The following is a 23,663-nucleotide window of genomic DNA, read 5'->3' as shown; positions in this document are numbered from 1 at the left end:
GTGAAAACCATGCATATAAGTCGTCATATATGGAATATTTAGATTTGTAATTATTGCCAATTATTGGGAATAAGAACTGAATAATTTTTAGGCCAATCAACATAACAGAAAAACATCCTAATGTGTCAACTAGTGTTAGCATAAAGTCCATGGAGCAGTTGAAGGATCAATTTATAGACCTCAGCTTTCACATAATTAGGCGCATAATCAAAGCAAATGTAGCACTAAACTTCCAAGGGCATTAGTTATACAATCGCATCAATCTTTTAAAGCTACGTTTCTGTACAGTTTAGCCAACCCATAAATTAGCACCGTCCAACTAAGGGGCTGTTCGGCAGCCCCATTTTTGAGTTAAAAACTCAAAAAAATAACTTGAGTTATAATTTTATTCAAGTTCATGTTCTTTTAAGTTTGAACTCGAGTTTGGGACTAAAACTCGAGTTCAAGTTTTCCCTTCAACTCGAGTTTAGAAACTCGAACTCAAATTAATGAACAGTATTTTTTCTATTCTTAAAAATGCTATAACTTTTTCATTTTAATTCTAATTGAGATGATTTTTTTTCCTGTGTTGACAACAAAAAAATGAATAAAACCTCACCCATATACCTTATTAAAATTTTCCATCAGCATTGAGTTTTTATTAAAATACTATATAAATACAAATTCAAGTTTTGACTCACTCAAACACAAACTCAAAAAGATTCTTATCTCAAACCATAACTCAAATGTACACAACCAAACACAGACTCAATTACAACTTCAACTCAAGTTATAACTCAAACTCAACTCAAAATTTACACTCAAGTCACCTAACTCAAAAAGGACAAAAGAATATCCCCTAAACTTCTTCACGTCATCCCATTTGAGAACTCTATCGTACAATCAGATATATAGTAGGCTTTGTTAATATTGTATATTTTTCCATTTTAATGTGATTTTGACAAATAATAAGATCCAATATTCAGAAATATGCACATAAACAACTCTCATGATATTATTCTTTTTTTTAATTGATTCGATACGAGACATATCGAATATGCAATTTTCTTGATATCCCACCTCACCCAAACTCTGGTCTCATTAGACTAAGCGATCTTGAGCCCTTATTTAGTACATCCTCTCTAAAATACAAACAAACCAACCGGGCCCTAGGATTGAAAATTATAAGCAAAGGATTAAATTGTGTGTTAGAACTATACATGCATAGTTAGAAGTACATTATTTGGTGGTATTATAGAAAACAAGGACCTCAAATATTTGTGTCGGTTTTACTAGAATAACACCCTAAATATTTTTCCAAGTCCTGTCCGTACGTACTGTTAAGTACACATTAGTGAGAATAGTTAGGTAAATGAAGGGTGCGTTTGGTTGGTGTATTCGTGTCATGATTTGACTCATAGTTCGTAATTTACTACAGTATTTTCTCTCATAAAAAATACACATAAATCGAGAATTGTTCTGAATCCATAAATTAAACGTTCACTAGTATGCTTACAATACATTTTCTTATGCTAAAATGGACATAAAGATTAAAGACTTCTAGAAAAAGCGCCATACCGAAGGATGGTTTTGTTTCATTTGATTTTTCAAAAGGGTATAACAACATTCTTTAGGGTAAACATATAAATGCATGGTTGGTTCAAAAGAATTCTTTTCTTTTCTCTCTTCTCTTTTCCTCTTTTCCGTGTTAATTTCCCTTTTTCATACTACTTTATCTAGAAAAGAACATGTAACAAACATTGCATCTTTCGAAGTCATATATTCGTGTGATCTATTGTCCTTCTAAATTATAATTCTTTCTTACTATTGCTAAAAGCTTGTAAGATTGCATTACCTTGTCCCCAAGGGACAACCTAGGGATAAAAACATCATGACTTTTCTCCCTAACGCCCGTCTCTAGTACAATTCTTGATGTGGATGGCAATCCTTTTTGGAAACTTTAACTAACAAAAGAGATTTAAAAAAACAAGGTAAAGGCAATTAAATGATTTAATAATTAGTCCAAATATTTATAGAGCCTTGCACCACAAAGTATAATACAGATTTTCTATCCCCTCTTTATCTCGTTTACACAAATTTAGGTACAACAATTACATTGTTTCTCTCAAGGCATGGGTGTGGATTAAGTTGACCGACGACTTTACCAAAAAAAATACCTAAATGTATACTCTTCTTAACTGTAAACTTTTATATCCTTCGTCCTAGAGCCTTTTATTAGTATTATACATTCTTAACTGTTGAATATAGTCAAAATCACATTAACAAAATACAAGATAAACAGTTTTTGATACAGATTCAACTTTATTTTTATAAGACCTATCTTAAAAATCTTCAAATTTTTTTTATCATATTAGATTGTTACTTTCATTTACTTAATATCTAAGCTAAACGACAATCATCTCAGTGGAATTTAACATTTGAATGCCTCTGTGATGGGTCAGCCTTATTATTCAACTGATTGGATTTTTTTTCTTTATTTAGATAAGTCAATCTTTCTTACTCTTTTTCCAATATTGATAATGATTTATGTTTTTTGTTTCTTTATTTATAATTCTCAATTTTTCATATTCATCTTGATGTCTGTAACAACTTTGTAATCTTTGATTTTAATTATGTCTTTTTTCTTCTTCCAGACAATTAAATAAGTTTTTTGTGTTGTTTTTTAATATCACATGATTTATTCTTACTCGTTCTTTGGATAGAAAAATACATTAATGATTGAAAAAAAATTTTTCACCATAAATTGTATCTATTATTAGATACTTTCAGTCTAAAAAAAAGATTGTTACCTTCCTTGGACAGTATTACTTTTATACCCTCCTCTTGTTCTTGCAATTAACTTGTAGTGTAGTGACTTTTGACCCTTTAGCATTTGAGATATTACATCAATCATCCTCATCTATCTTCTTAAATTAATTATGTTCTTTTATTCTACTAGTGTTGTTGGACTTTTCATTCACGGACTAACCATTCTACAGCCTCCTTACAACTCATACCAGTCTTTTGAAATTGAACCTTTGATTAGGACCTTCGGCAATATCAATGAAATGCCCACTGTTTTTTAGCTACATTTTGTCCATTATGCTTAACATTGACTATTGACTAATTTCACTTTCTATGTGATGGGTTAGGTATAAATTAATAACCATAAAAAATAAACGCGGGATTTGTTAAGAAAAGAATTGAGTAAAAGAGATAAATATCAAAGTGTATGAGTCTAGATTTTTACTATTTATTTTTTATTAATATTTTTTTTAGTCAAAGTTATATTATCATAAGGGTATTAATCAAGAGTAAGCGAAAAAAATTCAGGACTATGCACTTAAGTTCAACAATTTTTCAAAAGGGAAATTATGTGTGAGATTTTTCTATTTTGGATAAGGAAAGCAATCAAATGAAAGATGGTAATCTTGACAAATACTCCTTAAAAGTATATGATCAGGATTTTTATTTTTTATTCTTGATTTATAAATTTTTTAGTTAAATAATTATACTAATAAAAAAATATTGATCAAGAATACAGAGTAAAAGTCAAGTAAATTCTTCTTCCACGGAAGAGGAAGGAGGAAAAGGAAAGAATAGGCTTGCACTAATTAATTGGAGTGGTCTTTGAGCATACAAATCAAGGTCCAATAACATACTTCTGGGTTGGGCTAAATTGCAGGTCCAATATAAGAACCGAGCTCATCTAATCCAAGTCCAACAATTTTCTTGTTTCTAAAGCTCAAAAGAAAGTAGACAATTTAGCTGGTTTTTTTTTATTATTATTTTTCTTTTTTGCCAACCTTGACATGTATTGTTAAATTTGATAGACAGAAAAAAACAAAAAAAACTTTGCTTTCATTAAGTACCGAGCTTTAGCTTGAATTGATCATGAAAACTAAAAAGAAAGAAATCAAAATAATGAATTTCACATGAGAATACTTGATTTGGTTGAGAATTCAGGTTGTTACCGAACATTGTAATATATCGTTCATTTGGTGTTTTCATGAAAATTCAAAAATAATAATAAGAATAAGAATAATGAGTGTTTGTGAATTGTGTTTCACCGTAAACTAGCCCAAAATTTTCAGATTAAATTAATATGTTTTAAAAGTTCCCTAACTCAACCCAACCGAAATATCGAAATTTGTGAATTGGTTTTCACAGGTTCTGTGGATTAGATGTAGGATTTCGATAGATGGATTCGTTCCCTGATTCAAATTATAGTTCGTGGTTCGTTACAATATTTTCTCTCACAAAAAATACACGTAAATTGAAAATAGTTTTAATCACATGGTTCCAATCCATGAACCAAACGCACCCTAAATTTAAAACTTTTAAAGGCCAATTTTTGCACTATTATGTAATCCATTGTAAAATAGAAATTAAAATAAACATGACATAATATTTCAACAAAGCCTAGTTTTTCTTTTACAACAAATCAAGTTCGAGTTTTTTACCATAAACAGAATTGTAGCATTATAATCAATCAAAAGTCGACTCTTCAGAATAAAAATTTTATTATATAGTTCGGATTATCGGTCCCATATATTATAAAACCAATCTTTTTTTTTTTTGAGAGGTAATTTAAAACCAATCTTTGATTTCAAGTAGTAGTGAGTTTTGGCTTTGGATTTTCACATGAGAAACACAGTTAAGGGCCGACAAGAAATAGTGACTTTGAAAAAATAAACAAATAATATTCCGACAGGAAAGAGAGGTAACTGGTCCAGAAAAAAGCATGAAACTCATTCTGTAAAAAAAAAAAATGATGAAATGAAACTCGCCAAGGGTGCAAACACTAAAAAACCATAATCATATGGGTCAAAAGACAAAATTAAGAAAGACCTTGGACCACACAAATTAGTAATTATCAGAACTCCAAGGGCTTCTTACAAAACTTCCCGTTGTAATCGTACAAAGCCGTTCTAATTGGGCTTAAATAACATTGCCATATGGGTCAAAAGCAAAACTTAAGATACCTTTCGGGCACAAATTACTAATACTTAAAACTCAAAGGGCTTCCCAACAAAAGTTCCCGTTTTAATTGTACAAACTACAAAGCCGATTTCGAATTATCGGACCGTTAGGGCCCGTTTGCGAGGACAAACAAGGTAACCGTTAAGATTCAAAAAAAGCAAAAAAAAAAAAAAAAAAATAATCCCAACAACAACGTTTTGTTTTTCTTTTTTTCCTTTTAATCTTCATCAAATCATAACTCCCAATAACAGAAAGACACAAAGTAGAAGAAGGAGAAGAAATGGGCTGCGTTTCGTCGAAGCTCTTTAGAAAAGAGCTTGAGAGGGAAATCATCACAAAACACAACAATGGCGGCGGCGGCGGAGATTTCGCGAACCACGTTGTCTCTCTCACTTCCAGCACTTACGGAGTTCTCAAACTCGACAACGAACGACAGCAACAAAAGCCCGTCGAAGAGCGTGTCGTGGCAGAGACCGCGAAGAAATCGCAGTATTCACCTCCGAGGGAGAACCCGGAAGTGATCAACGCTTGGGAGCTAATGGAGGGACTTGAAGAAAAAGAAGAAGAAGAAGAAGAAGAAGAAGAAAGAAAATCCATTTCCAATCAGGTCAAGAAGAGCCCGAAAACGAGGGCACTCCTCAAAGGCTTCGGCGACATCGACGCGAAGAGTCCATTGAAGTTCTTGAACCAGATCGGGTCTCCGAGAAAGGCGAAAAGCGGCGGAGGGGAAGAGAACAGAGTGAGTAATCAGAGTTATGGTATTAGTGGAGGCAGAGGTAAATGGGATTATAGCCCCAGACAGGTTTTGAGAGTGAGGAATTCGAGTGAGAATCGTTGTAAAGCGGTTTTGAGTTTGAGTTTTCCGGCTAAAGGGTCTCCGATTAGTGCGAAAAGGGAGAGTTTCGGAAAAAGCCCTCTGTTTGATCCGGAGCTTGTGGCTTCCTATGAGAAGGAATTGTCCGCTGAGGGAGGGGAGATCAAGAGAATGGTTTCCTTTTCACCTAATGTCAAGAAATCGAGGGATTTTTCGGTCGATTCGGAGGCGATTCTGCTGTCTTTCGAGAAGAAATGCCCGCCGGGGGGCGAGAATTCGGTCGTGATCTACACGGCGACGCTGCGGGGGATTAGGAAAACGTTTGAGGACTGCAACAAGGTCAGATCAATCTTCCAATCGCACCTAATCCACGTGATCGAGCGCGATGTGTCGATGGATTCGGGGTTTCGAGAGGAGTTGAGGCGGCTAATGGGGACTAAAGAAGTGAAAGTTCCACTTGTTTTTGTGAAGGGGAGATTGGTGGGAGGAGCTGATGAGGTGGTGAAGTTGGAGGAGGAAGGGAAGTTGGGAGCCCTTTTCGTCGGGATCCCGAGGGCTTTCGGGTGTTGCGAAGGTTGCGCCGGGTTCAGATTTGTCATGTGTGGGAAATGCAATGGGAGCTGTAAGGTCTTGGATGAGCAGCAAAAGAAGATGGTGAGATGTGGTGGGTGCAATGAGAATGGTTTAGTCCATTGCCCTATTTGTTAGTCTAAAAAATTTTAAAGCTTTGAACTTATTATCAAGTCATTTTGTTAAGAACAAGGAAATGGGGTTTCTAAAGTGGGTTTTAGGCCTCAATTATTATTGCTTGATTGATATATATATGTTGCACGCTTGTCGCTTGGTATGTGATTTCATAGCCAGCAATTTGATATGTAATGTTTTGATCATGTATGTATTTTGATTTTGGAATATTTATATGAACATGGTACTTTGGTATTTCATTCTCTAGAACAATTTGACAACATTTTTTTCTTAGAACAAATGGATGTCCTAACCATGTTGATGGTCAACATCACTCTAATAGTGATGCTTCCATAGAACTATTATGCAGTTGACGTTAGATGGCGCCAAATCAATATGGTAAGTTGTTTTCATTGAAATATTAGAAAAGTCAGATAACATCGGCCACCATTCCGACGTTGACCCGGAATGATAGTCACTCCTTGGAAGATTTCTAGTCTTATGAGTTGTATGTCATTTTTCCAATACAATTGGTATTCACCTCAACCCGGGTTGAGTTAAAATGTGAGCCCGTTTAGTTCGCTGATTCGAGTTTTTAATTCGAGTTGAGATGTGATTTTATGTGAGAGCTTTTTACTGTAGCAAAAAAGTTAGATGTGATTGTTTGTGAGAGCTTTTTACTGTAGTAAAACTTGAATTCTAAACTCGAATCAGCGAAATGAACGAGATGTTTCATTTATTTCACCAATTCGAATTTAAAATTTGAGTTTTGTTACAGTAAAAAATTCTCAGAAACAGTCACATTTAACTTTTTTACTACAGTAAAAAACTCTAACATAAAGTCACATCTCAACTCGAATCAACAAACTAAATGAGCATTTTATGCAAGCTTTTTACTGTAGCAAAAAAGTTACATGTGACTGTTTCTGAGAGTTTTTTATTGTAACAAAACTCGAATTTCAAACTCGAATCGGTAAAATAAATAGGACCTGAAACATCTGGACTCACTCTAGTCAACATTATTCTAGTTAATATGAGTCTCTTTTCTTTTTGTTTTTGTTCTTGTTTTGTTTTGTTTTTCAGATGGGTACTTAAGTGATAAGAACATTTTGTGGTGGTTATTGACTTGCGCCACAAAAGATTAATGACGTCAAATTCACATAAGAAGGCCGAAATGAAGAGCTTTCTTTTTTCAAAAATAGTAAGAAATAGGTCAATATGAAAAGTTTAAGAAAGTATATAGGTCAATTTTTAGTTATAGAAATTAATAGGTCATAACTTGTCAAGTTATGGTTCATAACTAGATAAGTTATGGATAATAATTTGTCAAGTTATGGTTATTAATAAGACAAGTTATGAACGAAAATAGTAATTTGACCTATTTATTAACTTATGTAAACTATTAATCTATTAATTTTAATTTATCTCAAATCTTGACCTATTTTCCTCTTTCTCCCTTCTTTTTTCGTTTGTCTGAAGCCTATATCAAGGGCTTGATCTGTATTCATGTGTGATTTGAAGTGTTTTTTTCTTTTAAGAAAAAAAATAGTAATATTTGATATTTTTAGGAAACGTAAAGTAAACAATTCAAATTCCAAATTGTTAGAAATATAGACTAGGTGCTATAGACCAGTGCTGGTGACATAGAAATGTATGATATGAACATTGGGTCCGTTTAGTTTGCTGATTTGAGTTGAGACGTGACTTTATGTTATAATTTTTTATTGTAGTAAAAAAATTAGATGTGATTATTTTTTTAAACTTTTTACTATATAGTAAAACTCGAATATGTGAAATGAATAGACTATTGTTTACTTACCCTTTTGTACAGCTCAGCATACCAGGTGTAGTCATGGGGTTTTCTTTGCTCCACTAACGTGTTCTATAATTCTGTGGCCATTGGCCTAGTTATTGTATATATATTCATCTTATACTGATTGAATTGATGAGGGAAAACAATATTCATTTATCAGACTTTTCTTTTTTGTTGTTTTTTCACTCAAATTATCATTATTATTATTATTTTTTAGTTTTTTACAACCAGTGCTTACAATTTCCACTAGACAAATACAGTAATTATACATATAAATTAAGCTGCATCCATAACTTATGTTAAGGACGCAACAAACAATCATCCTTAAATTTTAAAACAGTGTTCCTTAATTTATCGCAAAATACAAAAGCCTATGAAATAATAAAAGCTCAGAAAACTGGAAACATTTTGGCCTATGAGATTCTTTTGTCGTCTCGATAGGACTGTAATTAATTTTTTGAGGGTAGAAAATCTCAGCAAAGATTGTAATAATAAATAATTAGAGTCAAAACCATAGAGCAAAAAACACACGGATTTTTACGTCTAGAGAAACCTTTGACCAGATCAGCTGTATAAGGTATACTAATAATAATTGGCTATCGTCATGTAATGGAGCGATCATTTGGTGCAGAAGCCCTCATGCCTTCTCATGGACCCGCCACTTAAAATCTGCCACATCACAAATGTCAAGATAAACAATTATAGAAAATGCTATATTTTGTTACACGTCAGGACGGAGACAAAATCTAGGGTACCACTTGGCCGGACCCATTGGGTGGAAACAACATGGGCCTCACATCCTGACCCAGTTGGACGGGATGTTTAGCGGTGTCCTACATTACTTTTAGGTATTGAAAAAGGATGATTATTGGTGTTAGCGTCCTCATTCTCTTCATCTTTGAGAAATCCCGACGCCCTGACGTGTTAGAATTCATTTTAAAATAATTTTATTTTTTATATAAAAATAAAAATAAAAACGTTTTTAATTTTAGACAGAAATTATTTTTAAAAATGTGTTTGATAGTTTTATTAATAGATTGTTTTTAATATAAAAAAATTGATTAATGTCTCTCTCTCTCTGTTCGAGAGAGGAAAAAACGAAAATAAAAAATGACTAAAAGTCGTTTTTCATTTATCTCTTATTTTACACTTAACTAAAAAATCATTTTCATTTACATTTTTTGTCTTTATTGCGCCAAACGTCGCTTTGAAAACATTTTCATTTTTTTCTTGAAAAACGTAAAATATAAAAACATGATCAATTACAAACACAGCCAATAAGTTCAATATTCATTCCTACTACCACTGCACAACTCACTAACTAGACTAGATGGGGTATCAACGATCAAATTAAGGGTGCAACTATATTCTAGATGGAAGAATAAGGAAAAACATAATTACCATTGCACTACCTCATTTTAGGGTTTTTTTTTGTTTTGTTTTGTTTTGTTTAGTGTTCGTGATCGAGTGAAAACTCTAATATCAATGTTTAGTGTTCGTGATTGAGGGAAAACCCAAATATCAATGTTCTCTACTCTTTGCCTCCCTGCACTACATATAGAAGACACTTCAATACTCAAGTCAAAATACAGTATAATCTTGTAAAAGAGTAAAGAAGAAAAAATATGAGATCAATTATTCCTCTTTATAGGAAAGAATCCAATCATAAGGTGGATACATTCTAATTGATATAAATCATCAGTTACTTAGGTTTTGGAATATTAAAAATTTTCCTTAACTAAAGAAATTTTCTAATATTTCTTTTAGAAAACCAACTCATGTAATGTTTTTATTATGTGCCTCGAGTTATAATTAATCATGATCTTGTGAGACATTCGATATCGCTTTTCAATACATCTATTGAAGAGTTTGAGGTTAACCATGCAGATGAGTTTCAACTAAATTGATCTCGATCTATCGATGTTAGAGTTCTCCGATTATTTTGAGGTTCGGTCACGAAGGATCGTTTTTCCTAGCATCGGGCCGGGGACAAGTGTCGCGTGCTCGATCCCCTTGGAAAAATCCCTCAACATTGTGGAATCACTCGTAGCCAGCCACCTTTTTACTTGCATTTTTGCTCAGCTTAACAGCATGGACTCGTCAGCAGCTGATCAGAACTCGACCCACACGCTCGTAGCCAGCCACCTTTTTATTTGCAAATTGCGTTTTACAATTTTCTCTCTATTCTCTCTCCACTCCTCCCTCTCTCTTTAAAACTCTCAAAATCCTCTCTCTCTCTCTTCCTCTTTGTATAGTGAAGACAAGCTCTTTTAGTTCGCCATGGCTGGGAGAAAAAGGAGGAAAATGAAACTGTGAGCTTTTTCTTAATCTTTTCTGTGTTTTCTTGAGGTCAAAATGTTATTGTGATTGTGTATCTCATATGTTCTTTTCAGTAGATTTACTTGATTGTAGATTGGGGTTTGAATTCTGGGTTTTAGGGATTGGGTTAATCAGGAATCTTAATGCAAAGCAAATGTGTTTTCTTTAGCGAGTACTGAGCTTTAATTTTGAGAAAGGGAAAGTCAATTCCGAAAATTTCGACGGGGTTTCAATTTCCATCTGTAGTTTGAGAATTGCTTCTAGGGTTTTCTAAATTTGGTAGATTTTGAGATTGAAAATGAAATTACATGCGTGCTTTTGTGTAAAGTAGTTTAAATCTTTGAGAATTGTAGTAAAGGTTGAGAATTTGGTGTGAAGGTTGAATTTGTAGTAATTGCCTTTTTTTTTTTTTTTATTCATTTCTGTTGCATAGTGATTTTAATATTTCAGTTTCAGTAAGTAGATCCAATATGTTGTAATCATTTTAGTGAAAGTTAATATAGGATGAGAAATGGTGTCGCTTAATTCAAGTTTACTTTTTTGTTTGGAAGAAAATTGGATTTGATTTTGATTAATAGTAAAAGGAAGATCATATGCATGAAAATTGGTTGGAATGGTTGCAAGCTCTGATTTATTCCGCATGCTTTTGGTAAATTGTTAGTCCTTGAAGAAATTTTCCGCTGTGGCTGCTCGATCTTAGAACTTACATGGGTTTTATGATGCATTAGGTTAGATGAAACAATCACAGAAAATAAGAGAAAGGGAAGCAAGGAGAAGAATGAGACATTGGAACTAGAAACTTGGTCTGATCTGCCTACAGAGCTTTTGGAGCTCATTTTTTCCCAATTGACGTTAGACGACAATGTTCGAGCGTCTATGGTGTGCAAGAGATGGAACTCAGCTGCCATTTCTGTCAGGGTGGTCAACAAATCGCCTTGGCTTATGTACTTTCCAAAATTTGGTAACTTATATGAATTTTATGACCCATCGCAGCGCAAGACTCATTCGCTTGAACTACCTGAGTTGAATGGATCCAGGGTTTGTTACACTAAAGACGGTTGGCTGTTACTATACCGGCCGAAATCGCACCGTGTCTTCTTCTTTAACCCTTTTACTCGTAAGGTGATAAAACTACCGAAATTTGAGTTGACTTATCAGATAGTTGCATTCTCTTGCGCTCCAACATCCTCCGACTGCATACTTTTCACAGTTAAGCACATCAGCCCAACAATTGTTGCTATCAGTACCTGTCATGCTGGGGCAACGAAGTGGGTTACCGTTAACTATCAGAATCGCTTGCCATTTGTCAGTAGCATTTGGAACAAGCTAGTTTTCTGCAATGGACTCTTTTATTGTCTAAGTCTTACTGGCTGGCTTGGGGTATTTGACCCACTGGAACGTACTTGGAATGTTCTTTCTGTTCCGCCGCCCAAATGCCCTGAGAACTTTTTCGCCAAAAACTGGTGGAAGGGAAAGTTTATGGCTGAGCACGATGGAGACTTGTTAGTTATTAACACATGTTCGAGTGAAAACCCTATTGTTTTTAAGCTCGATCAGGAAAAAATGGTTTGGGAAGAGATGCAGAGTCTTGAAGGTGTGACACTTTTCGTGAGTTTCTTATCCTCCCATTCAAGAACCGATCTCCTTGGAATACAGAGAAATAGTGTCTACTTCTCTAAAGTTCGTTTCTACGGAAGGCGTTGCATATTATACTCTCTCAACGACAGTAGATACTACCCTCGTAAGCAGTGTTATGACTGGGGAGAGCAAAACCCGTTTGAGAATATTTGGATTGAACCACCTAAAGACTTCTCATCATTCAGCTGAACAATGCTTAGCAACACAAGTATGTTTGAGTTGATGATTCATGACTTTGATAATTTCCTTTTCTCTATTTTCATCGTCCATTACCCTGTTCTAATTATGCTCAAAACTGTAGACTGAGTTTCTTAACCCTTGATATCATTTGTGTATTACTGTTTTAAGTTTTGGTTGATTAGTTTCTCTTCTGATTATCCAAATTTCTTTGTCTAGACGCAGCAATTATTCGAATACTGAAAACGATGCTGGACCGGACCATGCAAGGTACATGAACAGAGTCTATGCACACGAGGTAGTTCTTCAGATGTCAAAGAGTAAAATATTTGCACCTTGGAAGAAATAAAGGATGGACAAATCCCTGATTGCAATGGCCAATGGGACCCCTTATTCCCTATTGGAGTTTCTATATTGTCCAGATTAGTAGAAGAAATTTCATCATGCTTTAAGCAGATTTTCTAGGCTTATACTGGAATGTATCCATATGTTTTAGAATGGCTAATGGATCATGTGTTCTCTACATATATTTCTTCTCCTAAGTTAAATGTTTTTGGAATGGCTTTTTACATTGTTGCGTCATTCACTAATTTTGAGGTTTGTATTTTTTTTTTTTTTTTTTTTAAGTGGAGTACTTATAGAAAGAGATGCATATGGCAACTTAATATGGGATTGTTTAGCAATTTTGCATGTGGGAGGTATTTTGATGATTTTCATTTTTTATTTGAAGATATCTTTTGATGATTTACAAAACTGGCCCAGTTTAACTGAGAACGTGGCAATTTTGTTTGTTCAGGTGCAATATACATATATTTTTGGAATATAATATTACCTGGTAAATATAGGGTTTATCAGAGAGAATGAATTACCTGTTTAGTTGACGAGTAGGTGTGTCACTTATAGCTGCTTATCTCGGTATGTAATTTTGTTAATTTAACATCTAGTTGTGATAATTCTGTTTGATTTTTGTGTATTTTGTTAATTTAACATCTAGGTGTGATAATTCTCTTTGATTTTGTGTAATTAATGGGTTTAATTGGCGCATAATTAACTAGTGGGCAGTGGAGTGGATTGGATTGGATCCTTTTAATTTTGTGCGTTTCACCCCATCAGGAAATCCATAAAACCATGCACAGCTGCATCTATCAATAAAAAATGAACTCACATCTCACGGTAATAATAGTTTAATGCAAATACATAATGTGGTTCTAGCCATTTGTCTTTGCTAATATCCTTGTTGGATTTCGCTTAAACTACATTGGCTTTAAATGTTAAAAGAGATTATAAGACGGGAAACTTCTCTCCACTTGAATTCACATTTCACCATAACTGCTTAAATATGGGTGATGATGGCTGCGTCCTTGGTGCTATCGCTTCTGCGCCGTCCACACTCAAGCTGCCCTCCAAACTTTGGAGGGTTCATAACTTGTAAAGACGGAAAGTTGTCTCCACTTTTAACTCACATTTCGCCATGACTGCTTAATATGGGTGATACCTGTTGCGCCCTCGGTTGCTATCACTTCCATGCCTTCCACCACTTGAGCTCCCACCAGGGCCAGTTCTACTGCCTCGGGACTGTGGTGGGGGGATATGTGGTTGCAAACTTGGTTGTTGTCTGTTGTAAAAATGGGTGCAAAAACAACTTTGGTCAAGAGACCAGAAACCAAGTTTCATTGTAGAAGAAAGTAACGTTTCTCTGTATTATTTTAATGGGGATAAACAAAATGAGGCAGAGGTCAACTTTAGCAGCAAGACCGAAAAAATGATACTTACAGGACATAACCAACTCTTCCATCTGGCAAAAGCATTGGCATCATTGCCATACCAGCAGGGGTCGGTCCCCTACCATAGATCAGTGGCTGCATGATTTTCAACACAACATCAAGCAAAAACCATGCAAAAGTTTGATTTTCTTATTGTGGGAAAAGGGCACCTTACTTGTACTTGTCCAAAACCTGCACCACCAAATCCTGCACCTACAGCACCATGTGCACCTCCAATCATACCGAAACCAAGATAAGGCGGGTAGGTCGGAAGCAGGGCTGAATTATGTGAATTTTCGACCCCAAAAGACTTCTGATCTACCTGTGGCTTTGCAAGAGAACAATCCAGAACTTGTCCTACAAAGATCAACAAAGATCCAATCCAAAAGAGTCAAAAAATAAAAAATTATCATTGAGGAAGGTTGACGGAAAGAAGAGCATAAAGGGAGTTACCATCGATTTCATATTTCTCGGTGTTCTTCAACGCCTTCATGGCACTTGATCTTTCTTCAAAATGCACAAAGCCAAATCTACTATTTTCATGACCTAGTTTTGCAGGTGGGAGAACAACTTTTGCAATTTTCCCGTGGTGCTCAAATAATCTTCTAAGACGATCCTGGGTGATATCTTTTGGTAAATTCTTTACGTAGACTGCCTTAACCTGACCAAGCAAACACAGATGCCAATCAAAATCACTACTAGCAGTATACGCTGCAATTCCAAGCTAGAGTTACAGGGTGGTGTAGATTGTGTGTTGGATCACTAATGGCACAAAAATTAACAAGTTAATACAATCTAATTACTATCAAAAAGCCTCAATCTCTAACTAACTTATCTTATTAATATTTTTTTTAGAATTCCAACAGGCAGCAGGTATCACCAATCAGGTAACCATGTAACGACTGAATACTACACACCATATCAACAGACGTGACATGGCAGCATCCAATAAATGTGGGAAAACATTTCAGAAAAAGTGTTATAAGCAGAAAGGTACGGAAGAAAAAGTCAAGATAAAACTAGAGACGGATAACCTGAGAAGTAGACGAGGATTCTGCATTTCTAGGGTCAGCCCAGCTCACAGTTGGAGCATTACTCTCAAGCCTAAAATTTGGGTTAGACATCTTTTGTCTCGCATATTCTGCACATGCACTATTATAATACGCAACAAAAGCAAATCCCCGATTCTGGCTCGAGTTGTGCGCATGTGGAACCTGCTATCATAGTAAATAAGATGGAAACATCTCAAGTTGATTATGTAACAACAAGGATCATCATGAATATCCATGATGGATAATTAGTAAAACAATAATAAACCTTCAATAGTTCCACAGAAACGACTCCTGGTCCAACATCCATCAAAGCCTTCTTCATATCTTCCTCGTCCCAATTCCTGGGAACATTACCAATGAACAATCGATGCTTGGCTTGAGATGTTGAACACTTTATCTTTCTTCCCTGAACAATCGATGCTTGTCAATAATAAAAATGCTACAAGAAACACGAAGTAAACTCATACTATAGCAGTTTTAAAGACAATTTGAAAGAACACTTGAACTAAATTCAGGAATAAATCTTGATAGAAAAAGCACTAGTCAATGCATGCCAAATCATCACCAACATGACTTCCATGGACAAAATAAACTGACTACAACTGCATAAAAGGGAATGCATCAACCAAAACGTGCTTAATCACCTTTAGTTCAGAATTATTCAGTTCCCTGATGGCCCTAGATGCCAATTCCTTATTTCTGAAGGTTACAAAAGCATAACCCTTTGCCTCACCTGAATCTTTACCCTTCATTATCCTAACCTGTTGTCAGCATAAAAAGTCTGATCAGCCTCAATAAAAACAAGCAGAAAAGAACACTTATGTAATATACATTACCTCAGTGACTTCACCAATAGATTCACAAAATGCCCTCAAATCATCTTCAGAAGCATCACGAGGAATGCCACCAAGGTACACTTCTGATCCATGAGGGGGAAGTGCAAGAAGCTCAGCGTGCTGCTTTTTCTCATCTTCTGGCACACCTTCGGCAACTTTTATACTTGCATCAGTAGCCCCCTCGTTTTCTTCCTCTTCCTCGATCTCCTCTTCAACTTCTTCCTCTTCCTCTTCCTCTTCTTCAACCTCTTCCACCTCCTCTTCCTCTATTTCTTCATACTCCACTTCTTCCTCCTCTATTGTCTCTTCAGGATCATCATCTCCATCAAGGTCCACATGCTCTTTTGATTCTGTAGATTCTCCTGCTTCAGTTGGATTTTCAGTTGCTTGAGCGCCGGCCTTTGTCCTTGGCATCTTTTGTATCTAAATAAAAGCAAGCTTGCAGAGCAACTGTGAAGGAAGCACAGGAGCCAGAAGCATTCAAAGAAGAAAGAATACAGATATGGAAAGGCGGAAAAAATATGAGAGGCCATACGGAAGAAGTTGCAGAGTAAGAATCTCGACTGAATTTGCGCCATGAGATATGGCCTTAAAAGGAGTTACAAAGAGAATGATTTTCAATTAAAGGAACACCATATAGTACCCACAATTTAGAGACAGGCAAAGAGAGAACTCTGAATGAAACATCAAGAGAATGGAGATGATTATGGTGTTCAAAAGGTGACCAAAAAAAGAATGAAGCAATTGTCTCTCGAAATCTAGATATCAATAGTGCCGGAAAAAAAGGGACAATTTTAGCAAAATCTATTAGGACAATGCACCACAAAAGGAAAAGAGGAGTAGGGGAAGGAAAAAAAAAACAGGAATAACAAATTAAACAATATATGAACATTAGTAAAAGACAATCGGCCTAATGAAAGATAATTCAAGGCAACAGAAAATTACAGATCATAAAAAGAAAGAAAGAAAAAAAAAAACCCCCACTTAATATTTTTATAATTGATTTAAATTCGTTTAAATAATTAAAAAAAAACCCACTTAATCAGTTTAAATAAATTGATTTAAATTCGAGAGATAACAACAGTTTTTATAATTGGACCAGATTATGACTGAAAACTATTTTTCTACTTCGTATTAAGACCAAGTCCAGCTTAAATATTCTTTTTGTTCTATCCTTTTCTGGGTTTAATACAGCTTATTTCTAAGTTGACTAGACTTTGGCGTACACAACCTGTACGAAAATTTCCACGAAATGCAGCAAGCAATACTATAATAAGCTACATAGTTGGCAAAAAAAAAAAAAAAAAAAGTCTCAAAACATTTTTTACAGAGTTAAAAAAGAAAAAAACAAAGGCAAAACTTTGGATTGATTTTTGAGGTCCCAACAGATTTCCTTTCTTATTCGCAATAAAATTACACTGTTGTAAGCTAACCAAACGCATTTAACACAAGTTTTTCTCCTTCAAATATTCAGTATGTGGAAATAAGAAGACCAAATTTGTCAAAAGAAAAAATGCAAAAAGACTAGAACGAAAAAGGACTAAAATGAAAAGAAAAAGGCGAATGTGGATTCCGAAATAAATCATAGAATAGAAAAGGAATTACCTTAGTGTTGCAGAGTTCCGAAGAAATTAACGGAAAATCTTCTTGAACTAAAGTGGAGAACCAGTTCCAGTTCGTCCAACCTAAAAACCCTAACTTTTTTTTTTTTGCAGGTCGGACCCACAGAACGAGAGGAAGACAAGAACGACGCCGGATAGGAACGCGAAAGTGGGCCTTAGCCCAGTCTCTTTAAAATAGGGACCAGGCCCGCTTGGCATTACTTTCAGGTTCTAAGAGAAAAATCCCTATTTGACTAAGAAAATATTAATAAAAAGGAAGGAGTAAAAATCTAGGTCCGTTTAGTTAGTTAATTTGAGTTTTTAATTAGGAGAAGGAAGAAAATATGTCAAAATTTGAGATGAATTAAAATTAATAGGTCAATAGTTTACATAAGTTAACAAATAGGTAAAATTAAGATACATTCAGATTTATCTATACATAAATTCCAAAACTGCATTTTTCACTCAAAAAACCCTAACACCTTTCTCTCTCAGTTCTCTCTCGCACCGACCTCCGCTCTCTCTTTCTCTCTCTTCTCTCCGGTGCTCTCCGGTGAATGTTTCTTCCCTCCGCCGCTGTAACACCATGAAGAATTAATTGAGATTAATTAAGATAATTGAGACTATTAGTGTGCCTAATCTGGATTATTAATTGAGTTTAATTAATAAATGTTTCTGACACGAGTGAGTTTAAATAGTTCCAAGGTATTTAAATTATTCTCAGTAATTTATTTTAAACCAGAAGTGTGTATGTGCACATTTCTGGACTGTTGTTTTAAAATATTGTACACATGTCCTTTTCTTTCCTTTTTCTTTTCTTTTCTTTTTCCTTTTTCCTTTCCTTTTTCCTTCCTTTCTCGTGCGTCTCTCTCCCTCACTCTCTCTCTCACTCTCCCGTGCTCTCTTTCTCTCCCATTTTGTCCCAAATCAAACGGATCTTGAACCAAGAAAAGATTTAAAGAAGTTTTCAACGTCAAGAGAAAGATTTGAGGTAAGATTACTAAAAGAACCTCTCTTGAATTTCAAGTTTTTGAATTTCAAAACTTATTTTTGGTTCAAACCGGATTTTGATGGTTTTTGAGTAAAACTATAATAGAAATTGGAGATCTTGAGTTTTTTGGACTTGTTTTAGGACCTAGAACCCAGATCTAGTGGTTTCCCTTTGAAATATCTCAATTTGGGACTGGATTTGCAGGTTTTGGACTGATTTCCGTGAGCTTCTCTCGCGCAGCTGATTCCACCGGTCGACCTGTACGGTTGACCGGATCACATGGAAACCGGTCGACCTATGCAGTCGACCGGATTACAGGCTGACCGGTCGACCGGTGTGCACGCTGCCGATTGACCGGTAGTGTTGCACTGCTCTGTCACCGGTCGACCGGTTGACACGGGGTTTGACCCTGTTTGGCCTGAAATTGCTGTTTTGACCCTTGTTTTCGGGGAGAACCCAAATTAACTTCATTTGGGGACTTGAGATAGATGGATTAGCATTGTTAATCCTTGATTTGTGATTGAAAACCCTTGGAATGATAATTTGAAACATGAAAATGGATTAGGGCACACTAATAAGAAATCTTGGTTGACAATTGAGATTTGGGTTGCTTTAGGAATGAGAATTAATCCTAAAGTGTCGTCTTGCATCAGTAATCGCTGAGGATTCAGACTGAAGGGGCTTGAGGAAGCGGAAGCCGGAAAGGGCAACGCTAGTCCTAGGTTTGATAGTGCGAGGTAGGATTTCTATCATTTTTCCTTGTGAGCCTGTTTTCAAAAAGGATTTTGGCCTTGAAAAATGTTTTAAAGAAATGGATTGATTTGTGAAAGAAAACACTTTGAAAACTATGGCTTGTTTAGTCATGGAACCTTATGGCTTGTCCAGTCATGGGGCCCGTGGCTTGAGTAGTTCGTGGGATCGTATTAACGTTTTCAAAATGTTAATGAATGATTTCTTAAGTAAAGAGATCTTGTGAACTGGTAATAGAGTCTATTGCTGTAAGCTTAGATAGGATGCGAAGAGTGCATCATCGGGGGCAGAACCCGAAACTCGGTCTGGGTAGGCGAGGCATTTGGTTAGGTAAGTAATTTGTACTAATTACTTGCTGAAGCCTGTAAAACGGTTATTTTCAGTTATACTTCCTTTGAGAAAAAGGATGTGAGGTTCCGGCTGTCTGTTGGAACTGAATGTCTTATTTTCTTTACTTATTCATTCATTTATTTACTTGCTCATTTATTTATTCATTTACTTTAAGTCATTTAAAATAATATCCTACTGGGCCTTTCACTCATGTTTTATGTTTTAAATGTATTAAACCCCTCCCAGGAGACTCCAGGAGCGGTGCACAGTAGCTGGATATTTGCTACGGAGCAGCTGAGTTGTGCTGCTGTTGGAATCAAGTGAGGATTGTGGTCATCCTCTTGGACAAATGTAAGGAATTTGAGAAATTCTGTAAACTTATGTAATATTTGGATTAACTAGACTGTGGTTGATGTCTGTTATAATGATTATTTACATGAGCATGTATGTACGATATTGTATGTCTTGTGGGGTGGAGCCTTGTGTGTCAGAGGCTCCAGGATTCTGTAGTAATTTATTAATATTTTAATGCAGTTAAATGTGGGGCCCGGTTGGGAATTTGCTTTATTAATCCCTAATCGAGCTCCACGTCACCCACCCCGCTTGGGGGGCGTGACAGCCGCTCTCCCACAATCACTCTCTCTTCTCTCTAGCGATCTCCGGCGAACTGTTTCTTCCCTCCGCCGCTCTCCTACGATTACTCTCTCTTCCATCTGGCCATATAACGCGACCTGTCTCTATTCCGCGATCTGTCTCTATTCCCTCTGAATCTTTCTCTCTCTCATCCCTTCACCAGTCCCAGAAACTGAAGAACAGGGAAGGTCCGCCACCGATTCTCTCTCTTAGGTCCGCCAGTGTCGTTAGACGAGAAATCGAAGAACAGGGAAGGTAACATAAGAACAAGGTAAATCCGTTACCACGAATTCATTTGAGTATGTTAATATTGATTTTCTTGAATTAAAATTTTGAATGAAAAGATTATGTAATTGGAAACCTATCGTATAGTAAGCATGCTGAATAAATTTAAGGCTTCAAAAATCAAGTTATGGTCAGGTTTTGATCATAACATGTCGAGTTATGTCATCTTTTGAATTTGAAAATTACAAGTGCAGGTCAGATTATTCAAATTGTCGAAAATAAATCACTGTCAAGTTATGATTTTTTTGAGAGAAATAAATGACGATGAAGTTCAAAGTGAAATGCCACCAGCAGCATCAAGAAAACTGGACAAGATGGAAATTGATCTAACTAATCTGCTTAACAAAGTACAACATTTTGAAGCCAATCATGCAGCCATGAAAGAGGATCTGAAAGAAATAAAGGCAATGGTTGTGAATTCTGTGGACATTATGAGAACCATTCAAAAAGACGTGCTTTTGTTTCTCAAACAAATACAAAACAATCCACTCACAGACTCTAAGGTAATGAAACAACACAAAATAATGTTGATTTTATTTTTGCAATGTTTCCTTAATGATATACTAATTTGTACCTCAATGAACAGGAAGACAGAGAAAAAGAATTATCTGCAGAGCTAGGAGAACATGAGGGAGAATTCGGTTATACTCCACTTACAGACTCGTTTGATATCAGTCAACAAACATTGGACAGAACATTTGAAGAAGCTGAAAAGAAAATAGCAATGAGAAAAGCTGCTGCTGCTGAAGGAATCAAAAAGGTATGAATCTTCTTAATACTACTTGGGAAAAAGGAAAAAAAAAAAAAACAAACCAACATTAATACTAATAAAAAACCTTATTATTGCAGGAACAAGATTATGAAGAAACAAAAAATGAGGAAGAAGAAAAATCAATGAAGAGAAACAAAAGAAAAAGTACAAAGGAATAGAGGGAAAAAATGGAAGAGCTTGGCATTCCTTCATTCATCCTCTTCACCCAAAGTTCTAACGACCCAGACTCGTAAAAATGGGATGATATTAGAATATAACCTTTTGGATGATATGACTACTGTTTCTAAAGACTAGTCTTATATTTTAAATGATGACTTGAGATTTACACTAATTCTTACAATCTTTTGAATGTTAATATTCATTGACAAGACTTTTAGATTATGTTTGAGATTATTCCTTGAATAAAACAGAATGTAAACCCATGATTTATCAATTACATGCTGTTGAATCTGAAAATTACAAGTGCAGCTGCACTATCAAGTTATGGTCGGGTAATGATGATCGAATTATGATCATAACCTTTTGACTTGTTCAGGTTATGACAAGTTTATGCTAATCACATGCCAAGTTATGCTGCATAACTGGACAAGTTATGTAAAAACATGTCAAATTTGCACCATAACCCGTCAAATTATGATACATATCCGGACGATTTATGAAAAAATTTATATAAAAACATGTCAAATTTGACAAGTTATGCTGCATAACTGGACAAGTTATGCTGCATAACCAGACAAGTTATGATACATAACCAGACAAGTTATGTTGCATAACTGGACAAGTTATGTAAAAACATGTCAAATTTGCACCATAACCCGTCAAATTATGATACATATCTGGACGAGTTATGAAAAAATTTTCAATAATGGACCATAAACAGTCAACTTATGGTGTATAACCGTACAAGTTGTGGACAAAAACTCTGAATTAGGTCAATAACTTGTCATAACTAGACAAGTTATGGACGAGAATTACATGTAAAAATACGCAAAATAACTTGAAACTTATTTACTAATTAAAATTAAAAACCAATATAATCAGTACCAAAACTAGAAATAAAATACGAATATGAAAACCAACAAGTTAATCCATATAATCATCCAAGTCGCACTTAATGGCATCTGTTGGCGTCATAAAATTCATTTTTGGGGCATTTGGAACCCTGTTATCATCACTTTCATATCCCAATTGCTGCTTCCGCAAGGCATGCTTAAACAACTCAACTGCCATCTTCTTGCGGAATAATGTTCCAGCCCATTCTTTTCTCAAACAATCATCAGATCCGGCTTCCATTAATATCTCAGCCATCTTGAGCATAAAAATTCCACAATCACCACTACAAAAAACAACCACCAAAAATCTAACAATTAGAAACAACAAATATAAATGTAAAAATGAATGAAGTAAAGGGAAAATGACAAAACATTTAAAGAGAAGAAAAAAAAACTAACCCGTTCTCTTGTCTTGGACAATCGTCAAATATGATCTCAAAAGGTTCAAGATGATCAAATTGACTTGTGAAATACTTTTTCGCATGAGACTCAAAGTAGCCAACAGATTCCAACAAGTGGGGAAGAATGACTGCCAAAGATTGCACAGAAGCACGGACTTGCTTCTCTATCCTCTTTGAAAAAAGAGAATTATATAACCTAATACAATGATCTTTGAACTCTACATAACCTAAAATCCAATGCTCCCTACGCTCAAGAAAAATAGGTACAAGAAGAATGTCCACCTCACAAAAAGGCAAGCTACAAAACAAATAATCTCCCAACACATAATCTTGAAGAGCACTATGTGAAGAGAAATCAAAACAAGACCAATCAAATCCTTTTGGTTTTTAGAGCACCATAAGCTATTAATTCTCATGAAAAAATGTGAGTCCAAAACCAAACACCTAATGTATGGCCTGTTTTTGTAACACGCCATCTTTTTTTGCAAATAATATGTGGCTACATCAACATGCTATCAAAACAAAAAAAAATTATCAGATTTGTTACAAAAAAAAAAATCATGCGTAAAATTTAAAAAAGGAAAAAAAATGGAAGAATCTTACCGAGTCAGTTAGCCAACACTTTGATGTCCATAAAGTTTGAAACCAATGTTTTGAATCAACGGTGTTAACTTTAAAATCAAAAGGAGGCTTTATCATATATGCATCGCTGGCCGGTCCCCACGCTTTTCTTGAGATCATATTACTCTTATACCATGATAGGAATCTTGCCTTGTCCTCCTCTGATGCA

The 23,663-nt window shown here is 35.2% G+C and overlaps 3 protein-coding genes across 5 annotated transcripts; 2 read left to right on the top strand and 1 right to left on the bottom strand.

Moving 5' to 3' along the window:
* The first annotated feature begins 5,162 nt into the window (after positions 1 to 5,162).
* On the top strand, positions 5,163 to 6,691 carry LOC21398477. Its single transcript, XM_010103250.2, has one exon. The coding sequence runs from the start codon at positions 5,243 to 5,245 to the stop codon at positions 6,482 to 6,484; it is 1,242 nt and encodes a 413-aa protein (XP_010101552.1). The 5' UTR covers positions 5,163 to 5,242; the 3' UTR covers positions 6,485 to 6,691.
* Positions 6,692 to 10,469: 3,778 nt separating this feature from the next.
* On the top strand, positions 10,470 to 12,976 carry LOC21398476 (F-box/kelch-repeat protein At1g57790). The gene is made up of 3 exons (XM_024169016.1): positions 10,470 to 10,585; positions 11,321 to 12,438; positions 12,627 to 12,976. The coding sequence occupies exons 1-2, from the start codon at positions 10,554 to 10,556 to the stop codon at positions 12,417 to 12,419; spliced, it is 1,131 nt and encodes a 376-aa protein (XP_024024784.1). The 5' UTR covers positions 10,470 to 10,553; the 3' UTR covers positions 12,420 to 12,438; positions 12,627 to 12,976.
* Positions 12,977 to 13,563: 587 nt separating this feature from the next.
* LOC21398475 (heterogeneous nuclear ribonucleoprotein Q) lies at positions 13,564 to 17,741 on the bottom strand. Of its 3 annotated transcripts, none has more exons than XM_024169020.1 (9): positions 17,664 to 17,741; positions 16,059 to 16,508; positions 15,867 to 15,983; positions 15,488 to 15,628; positions 15,205 to 15,387; positions 14,624 to 14,831; positions 14,346 to 14,527; positions 14,181 to 14,266; positions 13,564 to 14,022 (listed from the first exon to the last, which is right to left on the bottom strand). In XM_024169020.1, exons 2-9 carry the CDS (start codon positions 16,470 to 16,472, stop codon positions 13,887 to 13,889), a joined length of 1,467 nt encoding a protein of 488 aa, XP_024024788.1. In that variant the 5' UTR covers positions 16,473 to 16,508; positions 17,664 to 17,741; the 3' UTR covers positions 13,564 to 13,886. The 3 variants fall into 3 exon arrangements, with proteins under 3 accessions (XP_024024788.1, XP_024024790.1, XP_024024789.1); XM_024169022.1 differs by having other exon boundaries at positions 15,205 to 15,384; XM_024169021.1 differs by having other exon boundaries at positions 16,059 to 16,481; positions 17,664 to 17,731.
* Between the last annotated feature and the right edge of the window lie 5,922 nt (positions 17,742 to 23,663).

Source organism: Morus notabilis, unplaced genomic scaffold (assembly GCF_000414095.1).
Source record: "Morus notabilis unplaced genomic scaffold, ASM41409v2 Scaffold1317, whole genome shotgun sequence".
NCBI lineage: Eukaryota > Viridiplantae > Streptophyta > Magnoliopsida > Rosales > Moraceae > Morus > Morus notabilis.
The sequence above is the reverse complement of the archived record's forward strand: the minus strand, read 5'-3'. Positions and strand labels throughout refer to the sequence as shown.